Source organism: Perognathus longimembris, chromosome 14 (genome assembly GCF_023159225.1).
Source record: "Perognathus longimembris pacificus isolate PPM17 chromosome 14, ASM2315922v1, whole genome shotgun sequence".
In the NCBI taxonomy this organism is placed as follows: Eukaryota; Metazoa; Chordata; class Mammalia; order Rodentia; family Heteromyidae; genus Perognathus; species Perognathus longimembris.
Window position 1 is genome coordinate 35,913,043 of NC_063174.1, and position 12,436 is coordinate 35,925,478.

Sequence of the window (12,436 nt, forward strand, 5' to 3'; positions counted from 1 at the left end):
CCAGAAGACAGGTGTCATGGAGGGTGAGTGAGTGAGGAGGCAGTGACTCACATTTCCCTCAGATCTCTTTGGCTGTAGGAGGAAGGTTATCCTCTTTCCTCTAACCCCTCCCCTCCAGGACTACATCTCCCAGGAGGCTGTGCTCTGTGCTCTGGCAGCACTTGGATTTAAATAGGATTCTGGGCTCTACTTAGAGCTAAACTATTGCTGACTGCCCAGGAGTGAAAGGAGCAAGAGACAGCTGTAGTCGCCAAGAGTTGGAGCCAGACCAGGAGCCCCAGCTGGAGTTAGGTTTGAAACTGGAACTGGAGCAGGAGCAGCAGCAGCGACTAAAGAAGTTGAGAGATGCTGGTTTTTTTAGTACTGCTCACTTCCTTCCTTTCACTTTTGTATGTGACAGCTCCATCGATCAGGTTTGTCTTGATTTAACGATTCATAGTAATAGTTTACTAAGCTTCCTCAGCTGCTGAAAGAGAACGGGAAGAAGGAGGAGGGGGAGAACATTACAGCATAAAAAAAAAAAAAAGCAGGAAGGAAGGAGAGGTTCTAGATGCCACGAATGGGAAGGAAGCACCTGGCGGGGATGGGAAGGAAGCACCTGGCGGGGTTGGGGCTGCATTGAATTCTGACTCTTGCGCTAGACTGAGTGGGTGACTCTGCTAAGCACTTTAGTTTAGGCACTTTAGTTTAGTTTAGTTTAGTTTAGTTTAGCACTTTAGTTTAGTTTAGGCGTTTCCTCCCCCTCCTCCTCCTCCTCCCCCCTCCCCCCCTCCCCTATCCCCCCTCCTCCCCTCCCCTATCCCCCCTCCTCCCCTCCTCCCCCCTCCTCCCCCTCCTCCCCTCCTCCCCCCTCCTCCCCCTCCTCCCCCCTCCTCCCCCTCCTCCCCCCTCCTCCCCCTCCTCCCCCCTCCTCCCCCTCCTCCCCCCTCCTCCTCCCCCCCTCCTTCCCCCTCCTCCCCCCCTCCTCCCCCCCTCCTCCCCCCTCCTCCCCTCCTCCTCCCCCCTCCCTCCTCCCCCCTCCTCCCCCCTCCTCCCCCTCCTCCCCCTCTTCCTCTTGCCGGTCCTGGGGCTTGAATTCTGAGCCAGGTGCTCTCCCTGAGCTTCTTTTGAGCTTCTTTTGCTCAAGGTGAGCGCTCTACCACCTAAGCCACAGCACCACTTTCAGCTTTTTTTTTTTTTTTTTTTGGCCAGTCCTGGGCCTTGGACTCAGAGCACTGTCCCTGGCTTCTTCCCGCTCAAGACTAGCACTCTGCCACTTGAGCCGTTTTCTGTATATGTGGTGCTGGGGAATCGAACCTAGGGCCTCGTGTATCCGAGGCAGGCACTCTTGCCACTAGGCTATATCCGCAGCCCATACTTTCAGCTTTTTTGAGTAGTTTATTTGAGATAAGAATCTCAGGGAGTTTGTTGCCTGGGCTGGCTTTGAACTGCGATCCTTAGATCTCAGCCTCCTGAATAGCAAGGATTACAGACATGAGCCACCGGCTCCCTTTCATTCTTCTAGTTAGGGTTTTCCCTGCTGAGCTGATCATTGCAGAGTTGCTCCCTTTAATGTACCAGGACTCTGGAAAGGAAATGTATCTTTGATTCTATTCTAAAAGCTTAGGATGGCTCTTCAGCTGTGAGATTTCTAGAGATGTCCAAAAAAATGTGTTCTGAGTGGAACACATTTTAAACGGTGGCTGACATAATTAAGTGGATATATGGGGGACTGTCAGTTTAGGTGTATGCATGAAAATCTGGGCTCAAATTCCAATTTTACTGCAGTTAGAACTTCTCCAAGCCTCAGTTTTCTTCATTGCAATGTGGAAATCTGGACTGGCTGAGAAGACTAAAATAAATTATGTCTGCACAAAGTGCCTTGCCTGCTGCCTGGCAGTTAGGCGGTGGGTTCTCAGGAAGTATTGTTTCTGAGCCACTCTGGTCTTTTTTTTTTTTTTTCTAACTCATGAAGTCAGGAGGGGAGATTTTCTCTGAATATACCCATGACAGAGAGCCACTGAGCATGCCCTGCTCCCTGAAACTGGACTGACAGCTAAGGTAGATATTTGTGAGTACCACCCCCAAGATTATGAGTCTTCAGTTACTATGACAACGCTCACTGGAGACCTAGGGCTCAAAGCCACAGATTCCACCCATCTTTATCCCACATATTTTACAGAGGGATTAGAAGAGGAAGCAGATCTCTAGGAGATGCTAGAGATAAACATGAGATACCTTTGTTATCTGACAGCAAATGCTTCCATAAACCTTAAGAGCACTTCACTCATTTTGCCCAGGTCATCACTTGTAGACTCAGGGCATGTGACCTTCCCAGATTGAAGTTTATGAGCTGGCCACTACCTTGCCCAGTAGAAAAATGGCTGGGATGTAGCTCCGTGGCAAAGCACTTGCCTAGCAAGTGCAACGTCCTGGGTTCAATTCCCAATACCCTCCTTCCCCCAAAAGAAAAAGGTCCTGTGCAGCTGGACACCAGTGGCTCACACCTGTAATCCAGCTATTCAAGAGGCTGAGATCTTAGGATTGTGGTTCCAAGCCGGCCTAGACAGGACATTTCCATGAAACTCTTTTCTTCAATTAACCACCCAAAAGCCACAAGTGGTGCTGTGGTTCAAGGGGTTGAGCAAAAGTCTTGAGTGAAAAAGCTAAGAGGCTAACAGTTCAAGCCCCAATACTGGCATAAGAAAGAAAGAAAAAAGAAAGAAGGAAGGAAGGAAGGAAGGAAGGAAGGAAGGAAGATGGCCCATGCAGATTAACTTCTTTAGGGTTTCCAACTCTAACTTAAACTATCTCTCTTTGGCATTAGATGGCTTTCTTTCATGCATCTCAGTGTGGGGTTGGGAAGGATGGTGTGTGATGCTTTTGTTTCCCTTGCTGACAGGAAGTTCTTTGGTGGTGGAGTCTGTAGAACAAATGCGCGGCTTCCTGGGAAAGTGGTGCTAATCACAGGTGCCAACACGGGCATTGGCAAGGAGACAGCCAGAGAGCTGGCTCGCAGAGGTGAGTCTTCTCTTTCCTGCCCATTTCACTGGGACTCATGCCACATTTCCTTGTCTTTCCTCTTGGGCTTGGAGACTCTGATAGGAATTCAAGGAACTTAGGACACAGATCTAAGGTGATACTAAGTTATTGTCGATGGTGCCCATGTATATTATTGGTCAATCAGTCATTCTAATTGGAGAGACTAAGCAACATTCACTACTGGAGGAGAATACCAAGGTTCCCAGTTGGAAGTTAAACTGACAGCAAGAAGACAGAGCAGCACGACTCGGGGAATCCACAAGGGGCAATGTGATCACTCCAATACTTTAGGAGTTGCATCTACTGGTCCCTAGCTCACCTACTGTACTACTACTTTGTCAGTCTAGAGTCTGAGCACCTTGTCCTTTCTGTTTTGACCCCAGGAGCTCGAGTCTACATTGCCTGCCGAGATGTACTAAAGGGGGAGTCCGCAGCCAGTGAAATCCGAGCAGACACAAAGAACTCCCAGGTGCTGGTACGGAAACTGGACCTCTCTGACACCAAATCCATCCGTGCCTTTGCCGAGGGTTTCCTGGCAGGTGAGACTCCCGAGGGAAGAGAGGAAAGCAGGAATGGCAGCATGGGAATGGTTGTTCTACCCCAATCTTACTGGACTGGTTCTGCCGTGGGAACCAGCAGGACGGGGAGTTGGCAGAGGGACAGAAGGTGGAGAAGCAGGACAGGATTCTTATCAACTTTATGTTCTTCAGTGGGAATGTTGAAGATGTCAGCATCCTGTCCGGACTTGTGTCTTGGCATCAAGGTGTGGTCCAATGCTACTACCTTCTTTCATCCAGAAAGTCAAGCTTCTGTGGCAGAAGCATAGTTTGTACCTTTGCTCCAGTTCTCCTAGGTCTTGGGGAAAAAAAACAGTATCCAAAAAACCTCCAAAAAAACAGTATCCATGAGGAATAGGACCGGGTCTGTCTCGTTTCACTACTGGATTCCCAGGGCCCAGTAGTGTGGGCCAGGTCCAGATTTGGTAGTTAGTACACAGCGGCTAAATACATGAATGAACAATGTCCAGGAAGATAGGAACAACTAAAATGAGAAACCAAGTGACAATTATTATTGAATATCCCTGAGAAGGTCCAGTGGGGGATGGGTATTGACTGCTGAGACAACAGCCTGTGTTGGAAGAAAGGAGCAGGGTGAGTAATAACTTTGTCCCAACAAGAAGAGTTCATGGGCTGGGGATATAGCCTAGTGGCAAGAGTGCCTGCCTCGGATACACAAGGCCCTAGGTTCGATTCCCCAGCACCACATATACAGAAAACGGCCAGAAGCGGCGCTGTGGCTCAAGTGGCAGAGTGCTAGCCTTGAGCGGGAAGAAGCCAGGGACAGTGCTCAGGCCCTGAGTCCAAGGCCCACGACTGGCCAAAAAAAAAAAAAAAAAAAAAAAGAAGAGTTCATGCATAAAGACAAAAGGCAAAAATGCTCAGAATTGTGACGCCCACTGAGGCACTCTTCAGTAACCATGGGCTTTTTTTGGTTGTGCTTAATAGAGGAAAAACAGCTCCATATTCTGATCAACAATGCAGGAATCATGATGTGCCCCCTTTCTAAGACAGCAGATGGCTTTGAAACCCACCTAGGGGTCAACCACTTGGGTAAGTATTCTTGACCGGTTTAAAAATGAGCCTCCTGTCCTTCACCAAAAGATAGCCCTATACTAGTGCTGAGGATCCATGGAGCCCACGGATCCTAGAATTCCAATATACTGGACACAGTGCTTGTTTTCATGATCTTTCTGACGAACTATTATATACATAGGGTGAGACTCTTTGCCCATATATTTAAGAAAGCCCTAGCCATGTATCAGTGGCTCATACCTGTAATCCTAGCTATGCTGGAGGCAATGATCCAAGGATTTGGGTTGAAGCCACCTGGGGCAGGAAACTCCATGAGACTCATCTCCAGTTAGCCCCCCCACCCCCCTCCAAAAAAAAAAACCAGAAGTGGAGCTGTGGCTCAAGTAGTAGAATGCTAGCCTTGAGCAAAGAAAAGTTCAGAGATAGCACCAAGGCTCTGAGTTTAAGGTCTAGTACCAGGAGAGAGAGAGATAGAGAGAGAGAGAGAAAGAGAGAGAGAGAGAGAGAGAGAGAGAAGGAGGGAGAGAGAGAGAGAGAGGGAGAGAGGGGCCCAATCTCTGGAGATACAGGGAGATAAATGATTTCCCTGGGTTGGGCAGTGGCAGTGCTAGGCTTACTAGGAGAGCCAGGCCTGGAGATTTGCAGGAATCTGACTATAGCCCAAGGAGTCACATACCAATGAGGGTCAAGCAAGCTAAGTGTTGAGCCATTCAGATAGACAAATCTTGAGAACTTGAGGTACAAAACTGGTTGAGGTTCAGAGTTCAAGGTGATAGCTCTAGAGAAGAAAGCATGGGAAAATGTCCCCTGATCTAAGGAAAATATTATTTTTCTTAACTAAGTTCTTTTTCCTTCTGTACCTGGGTCCACAGTTGTTCCATGGTGGAAGTTGGGAACAAGTGGCTGGTTCCCATGGTTAGGGCAAGGGCAGAGGTCAGAAAAACAGCTGGTTGGGGCTGGGGATATAGCCTAGTGGCAAGAGTGTCTGCCTCGGATACACAAGGCCCTAGGTTCGATTCCCCAGCACCACATATACAGAAAACGGCCAGAAGGGGCGCTGTGGCTCAAGTGGCAGAGTGCTAGCCTTGAGCCGGCAGAAGCCAGGGACAGTGCTCAGGCCCTGAGTCCAAGGCCCAGGACTGGCCAAAAAAAAAAAAAAAGAAAAACAGCTGGTGCTGAAATCCTGTATCACTTCGCATATCCTGAGTCTAGTCTGTCCTCTTACCCTCCAATCTTCCTGCTGGCTCTCCTTGTAGGCCACTTCCTTCTCACCTACCTGCTGGTGGAACGATTAAAGGAATCTGCTCCTGCACGGGTGGTGAACCTATCTTCAGTGGCTCACCTTATTGGCAAGATTCACTTCCAGGATCTCCATTGTGAAAAGTACTACTCTAAAGGTCTTGCCTATTGCCACAGCAAACTGGCCAATGTGCTTTTCACTCGTGAGCTGGCCAAGAAGCTCCAAGGTAAGCCTAGAGAAAGAGCCAGGATTAAAATAATAAAAACAGCGTTTTTGGTTAGGTTATAAGTTCACAGAAATTCTGGAGTCAGGCTATTTGAAACATGTATATTTCAGTAGTAGGTCTGTGTACTAAGAAGGATGAAGTTACAACCAGAAGAGTCCCCTCCTCTCCCGGGAAGCTTAATATTGAATAGGCACTAGAAGCACTATTAAAACTACCTCACATCCATCACATTTATGTGTGCGTGTGTGTGTGTGTGTGTGTGTGTGTGTGTGTGTGTGTGTGTGTGTGTACAGTACTGAGATTTGAATTCAGGACCTCATGTTCTTGCTTATTTGTCTCCCGCCACCCACCCACCCACCCACCCACCGGCTCAAAGTTGGTACCATTCCTCACCTCCAGTCTTTTGCTGGTTAATTGGAGATTGGAGTCTCAGATTTGCCTGCCTGGGCTGGATTTGAAACAGGATCCTCAGATCTCAGCTTTCTGAGTAGCTAGGATTACAGGCGTGAGGCATCGGCACCCGACCCCAGCCATCACATTTTATCTCCTGTTGTTTTTTTTTCATATTATTTTCACATCAACCCTTTGCAATAAACAGAGCAGATATTATTATTTATTTTTTATAGGACAAAATCAGTGCCCAAGAAAATGGCTGACTCAAAATAATGTAGTAAGAGAAAGAATCAGAATTGGATTGTGGGTGCTCTGCCCTAAATTGGTGCTTCTTTCTTCTGTGTGCGATTTGCTGAGGTCACATGGTGAGCTGACCTGCACTTTTAAGCTCAGGGAGACAGGGCTGGATTTCAGGCCCTGACTCTGTCTTCTAAGCTGTAAAATGAGCTTAGGTTAATTCTTTATCAGTGATTCTATGCTCGCTAGAATTTTACATGAGCTGTTAGCTCTGACATCTGTGAATCAGAGGGAATTAACAGTTAGGGGAAACAATAGCTTTTACTATCAGAATGCCAAAGGCAGAAGACTAATAAAAATTAATAATAATGATAGTAAGAGCTGTGCACCGGTAGCTCATACCTAGAAGCCTAGTTACTCAGGAAGCTGAGATCTGAGATCACTGTTGGAAGCCAGATTGTGCAGAAATGTCCATGAGATTTTTTTTGGTCTATATTGGGGCTTGAACTCAGAGTCTGGGCATCTCCCTGAGCTTTTTTGCTCAAAGCTAGTGCTCTATCACTTTGAGCCACAGCACCACTTCTGGTTTTCTGGTAGTTAATTGTAGAGAGTACTCTCACAGATTTGCCTGCCTGGGCTGGCTTTGAATGACAATCCTCAGATCTCACCCTTCTGAGTAGCCAGAATTAGACGCATAAGCCAAGGGTGCCCAGCTGGCCTTGAGATTCTTATCTTCACGTAACCCCACCACCACCACCACCAAAGGAATCTGTGACTCAAGTGGTGCCACTCAAGTGGTTAAAAAAATGTAAAGGGGCTGGGAATATGGCCTAGTGGCAAGAGTGCTTGCCTTGCATACATGAGGCCCTGGGTTCGATTCCTCAGCACCACATATACAGAAAATGGCCAGTTGTGGCGCTGTGGCTCAAGTGGCAGAGTGCTAGCCTTGAGCAAAAAGAAGCCAGGGACAGTGCTCAGGCCCTGAGTTCACGGCCTAGGACTGGCCAAAAAAAAAAAAAAAAAGTAAAGGATTGCACCCAGGTCCTGATTCAAGCCCCAGTACTAGAACACAACAAAACAAGCAACAACAAATAGTAACTGGAAGCTTGTTTACTTTTTGTACTATATGGCTTAAGCTCATGTAAGCCTCACAACGTTTTTATGTGGTAGATACTATTCCTCCTCTTCTATGCTATAAATGAAGAGACAGGCATAGGTAGATGAAGCCAGACAGCTTGGATCTGGAGGCTACTCAATCAATGTTGAGACTCCTACCCTGCAGCCTGTTAGGTATGACCTCAGGTTTGCTTAATTTTTCTGTGACTCAGTTTCCTCAGATTTAAGTGGCATCTAAATGTTTCCTACCTTGAAGTCTCTTTAAGAATTAAATGAGAGCCAGGTGCCCGTGGCTCATGTCTGTCATCCTAGCTACTCAGGAGGCTGAGATCTGAGGATCAGGGTTCCTGCCTGGGCAGGAAAGGCCATGAGACTCTTATCTCCAATTAACCACCAGAAAACCGGAAGGGGCGCTGTGGTTCAAAGTGGTAGAGTGCTAGCCTTGAGCAAAAGAGTTTAGGGATAGTGCCGAGGCCCTGAGTTCAAGCCCCACAACCATAGTATAAAGGTGATGATGAAATAGGATACTTCCTTTGGAGCATAGAAAGCTATGGATTTTTCTAGAACATATCAGTCTGGGTGGCCGAGAGTAGGTGCCAACCCTAGGGCTGTGTTTCTGGAGTCCCTTCTCCCTTGTGTATTTTTCTACCATCATGTGCTTGTTGTGCTTCACTATGTCCTCTCTGCCCTAGGCACGGGAGTCACCACCTATGCTGTGCACCCGGGCATCGTCCGCTCCCAGCTGGTCCGCCACTCATTCATACTGTGCCTGTTCTGGTGGCTTTTATCCCCCTTCATCAAGTCACCGTGGCAAGGGGCACAGACCAGCCTGCACTGTGCGCTGGCCGAGGGCCTGGAGCCTCTGAGTGGCAAGTACTTCAGGTGTGTGGGAATGGTGTGTGGGTGAGTGGCTTGGTGTCCAGCAGCTGAGTTTGTGCCTGATGGAATCCAGATTTGGGCTGAATTGCAAATCAAATACACTTAGGTTTCCAAGGGAACTTGTATTAGAAATAATATTAGAATGAATTTTTATGATTCTATTTTATACATGTGGGCTGTGGTTTCACAACAGTTTGTAACTTGAAGACTGTCTCAGTTGGTTATGCCAAGGAAAGAACATTTGCAGACCCTGTGGATCCTCTTGACTGATTTTTAGTCCTTCCTTCTTTCCTCCATCCCTCTCTCCTTCCTTCCTCCCCCAGCCTTTGGTGTGAGCACTGGGGCTAGACCTCAGGCCAGGGTGTGCTGTTCCTCAGCTTTTACATTCAGGGTTGGTTCTCTACCTCTTGAGCTACACATCTACTTCTGGCTCTTTGGTGATTAATTGGAGGTAAGAGTCTCACAGGCTGGTTTGGAACTCTGATCCTTAGATCTCTTCCTCCTGAGATCTGTAATCGTAGCTAGGATTACAGGTATGAGCTACTAGAGTCCAGCTACTCATGGAATTTTTTATTGTACTCAGCAGAAAGTGCTGTATAAGGTAATCTCTTCCCAATGGGAACTCTGTTTCCCGATGTTGTCAATATGGGTATTGCCTGTTGGAATATAAAAACGGACTGTACTGAACAGATTCAGCACTGAATCTTATCACAAATTCAATGTGCAGTTGGAGTTTGAGGACAAAGGGAAGTCCAGGATTAAGTCACTTTCCCACTCCATGATTTCATCTAACCAAGTCTGCCTGGTTGCCTCTTCTGTTCAGCACTGTTCATCATTGTGCCAATTGCCAAGTCAAATATTAGATAAAACCGCAGAATATAACCATAAGGGAATGGATAAATGATAACAGCAAGCACTGCTTGAGTTCTTACAATGTAGCCAGCATTTATCTAAGTGGTTTTTTTTGTGTGTGTATTAACTCATAAATCATCAGAAACCTGAGAGGTAGATAACCTTTTCTCCACTTTACAGATGCAGCCCAGGTAGAGGACAATTACGAAACATGTCTGAGTTCATAGTTTGTAAGTTGGAAGAGTATGGCAGGCTGATTCCAGACCTGTGCTCTTCAGTGTGCTGCCATTAGCTGCATGTGGCCATTGAGCACTTGAAATATGATTGTTCCAGCAAAGATGTGCTGTAAGGATAAAATGCAAACCAGATTTTGAAGACACAGTATGACAAAAGAAATGTAAAAGAGTAATTTTTATATTGGTTATGTGCTCAAATGTTTCGGCTATACTGGGTTCAATAAGATATAGTACTGAAGTTAATTTCACTCATTTCTTTTTGCCTTTTTTTAGTGGAGGTCAGGGTCACACTATATATATGCCAGACTGGCCTCAAACTTTATTCTCTTGCTTCAGCCTCCTGAGTGCTGGTATTATAGATGTGCCACTATCTCCTGCTTCTTCTCTTCCTTCTCCTCATTCTTCTTCTCCTTCTTCCTCCTCTTCCTTCTTCCTCTTCCTCCTCTTCATTCCTCTTCCTCCTCTTCTTTTTCCTTCTCTCCCTCCCTCCCTCCCTCCCTCCTTCCCTCCCTCTTTCCCTCTGTCTCTCTTTCTTCTTTTTTGTGCCAGACCTGGGGCTTGAATTCAGAACCTGGGCACTGTCCCTGAGATTCTTTTTTTCTCAAGGCTAGCGCTCTACCACTTGAGCCACTGCTCTTTCTGAGTAGTTTGATGGAGACAAGAGTGTTCTGGACTTTCCTGCCTGGGTTGACTTTAAACTGAGGTCCTCAGATCTCAGCCTCTTGTGTAGTGAGGATTACAGGCTTGAGCCACTAGCCCTTGGCAAAGCCCAGTTTTCTATATAGACTATACTCTATCCTATCCTACTATCCTGCAAGTCTCCAGTACCTCCCGTTCCCTCCAACATAAACAGTGCTTAGTTTAGGGCTCACAGGATGCAAGTGACCCTGGATGGAATTCAAGGTGTTCAAACACTTAGATAAGGAAATAATTCCATCTTTCATTTCACAAACCACCCACTGAAATGTAGCATTTCCTTCCATTGTGAGAGTAGGCAGGGTACCTCAGGAGTTAGTGGCAAGGTGCATGACTTGGTCATCAGTGGAATTATAGATACATTTGTGTCACACTGCAGTCCTTGTAGATGTCCTATGATGCCCCATTCGGCTCTTTGCTACTTTGGAATCTGCTGGCTACAAATCCTGGCTCTAGGTCTTATTGTAGAATATATGAATAAAGAAGTGTGTTTTAAAATTGCATTTTAATATAGTTTCTTAGAATCTTGTCTACTGTGGAAAGACACCACAAATATTCCCTGACGGTCAAGTCTCACTCCTACTATCCACCCACCGTCTCTTCCCTCCAGTGACTGCAAGAGGACCTGGGTGTCGCCAAGGGCCCGGAATAGGAAAACAGCGGAGCGCCTGTGGAAGGTTAGCTGTGAGCTTCTAGGGATTCAGTGGGACTAGCCAGTGGGAAGGCCATGGCGCTATCTGGTCCAACCCATGCCATCAGGAAAGGAGACCAGAGAGAAGGCCAACCCGAAAGGATTGTCTTGTTGGCTGTCTGATGTTGCTGTGGGTGCTGCCTGTTGTCATTCTCCTGACCCTTCTAGAAACCATGACCTTCTAGAAACTGGCATGGCACACGACCTGCACATGTACTGACCATTCTTGAAGATTCAGAGAGTTGCAAGCTGCTGTATTAAGAGGACTGAGCAGATCCCAGTCTGGACATGAGCTGTGTGGGGAGGGGAGGTGTGGAGTGGAAGAAGAACCTGAGAAATGGGATCTGTTTCCTCAACGTCACCAGGAAACACTAAGCATGTATGCTCAGCTGAGGGTCCAGGAGCATCAGCATTGCATATGTGCAGGGAAAACATGCCTCACGGTCGGTCTGGAAGGATTCCTTTCCTCTCTGAGTGTAATGTTAATCTGGACCTACTCAGGAAAATCATGGCTGACTTGGACCAAATTTTCTTCCATTGGGAATGACTTTATTCTTAATGGGTTTCATTATGACATTTTCACACACAGAGATCAGGAATATTACCTTTTCTCCATTGCCCACATTTGTCCTTCTCCATAAAAAGCAAGCCTTTAAAAAACTCTTTTAAGCCAGGCACTGGTGGCTCACACCTGAAATCCCGGTTACTCAGGAGGCTGAGATCTGAGGATCACAGTTCAAAGCTAGCCTGTGCAGGAAAGTCAATGAGACACTTACCTCCAATAAATTACCAGAAAATCTGGAAGTGGCGCAAGTCAATGAGACACTTACCTCCAATAAATTACCAGAAAAGCTGGAAGTGGCGCTGTGGCTCAAGTGATAGAGTGCTAGCCTTGAGCAAAAAGAAGCCAGGGACAGTAAGAAAGAAAGGAAGGAAGTCCTTTCAAATGGTTTTCTCTTTTATTCATGGTACTGGGGAACAAAGCCTCTCACCTACTAGCCATTGCTCTACCACTGAAGAGCCCCTATTTTGAAATAGACAAAAGCAGAGCAAATAATATCATGAACCCCACCCACCTTTCAGCCAGCTTCAACATTGTCAACAGGAGCCTCACTTGGGCTACAGCTCCACTTTCAGCTTTTTTGGTAATATATTGGAGGTGAGTATCTCATTGACACTTCCTTTCTCCAATTTGTCCTATGATAGTTATGGGTAGGGGATAGAACAGGGATATTTTATTTATAAAATCAAGCTTTT

The 12,436-nt window shown here is 46.7% G+C and overlaps 1 protein-coding gene across 2 annotated transcripts; it reads left to right on the forward strand.

Moving 5' to 3' along the window:
* Positions 1–220: 220 nt before the first annotated feature.
* On the forward strand, positions 221–11,822 carry Rdh12 (retinol dehydrogenase 12). Of its 2 annotated transcripts, XM_048362215.1 has the most exons (7): positions 221–413; positions 2,882–3,000; positions 3,405–3,560; positions 4,527–4,631; positions 5,870–6,079; positions 8,518–8,707; positions 11,099–11,822. In XM_048362215.1, the coding sequence occupies exons 1-7, from the start codon at positions 346–348 to the stop codon at positions 11,199–11,201; spliced, it is 951 nt and encodes a 316-aa protein (XP_048218172.1). In that variant the 5' UTR covers positions 221–345; the 3' UTR covers positions 11,202–11,822. The 2 variants fall into 2 exon arrangements, with proteins under 2 accessions (XP_048218172.1, XP_048218173.1); XM_048362216.1 differs by lacking the exon at positions 5,870–6,079.
* The last annotated feature ends 614 nt before the right edge of the window (positions 11,823–12,436 follow it).

What these genes read in the sequence shown, in the direction of transcription:
- Rdh12 (XM_048362215.1), top strand. Translation starts at nt 346, where the DNA reads ATGCTGGTTTTTTTAGTACTGCTCACTTCCTTCCTTTCACTTTTGTAT. An exon ending in TGCCGAGGGTTTCCTGGCAG is followed by an intron (nt 3,561 to 4,526) that starts GTGAGACTCCCG and finishes TGTGCTTAATAG; the next exon opens with AGGAAAAACAGCTCCATATT. An exon ending in CTGAGTGGCAAGTACTTCAG is followed by an intron (nt 8,708 to 11,098) that starts GTGTGTGGGAAT and finishes TCTTCCCTCCAG; the next exon opens with TGACTGCAAGAGGACCTGGG.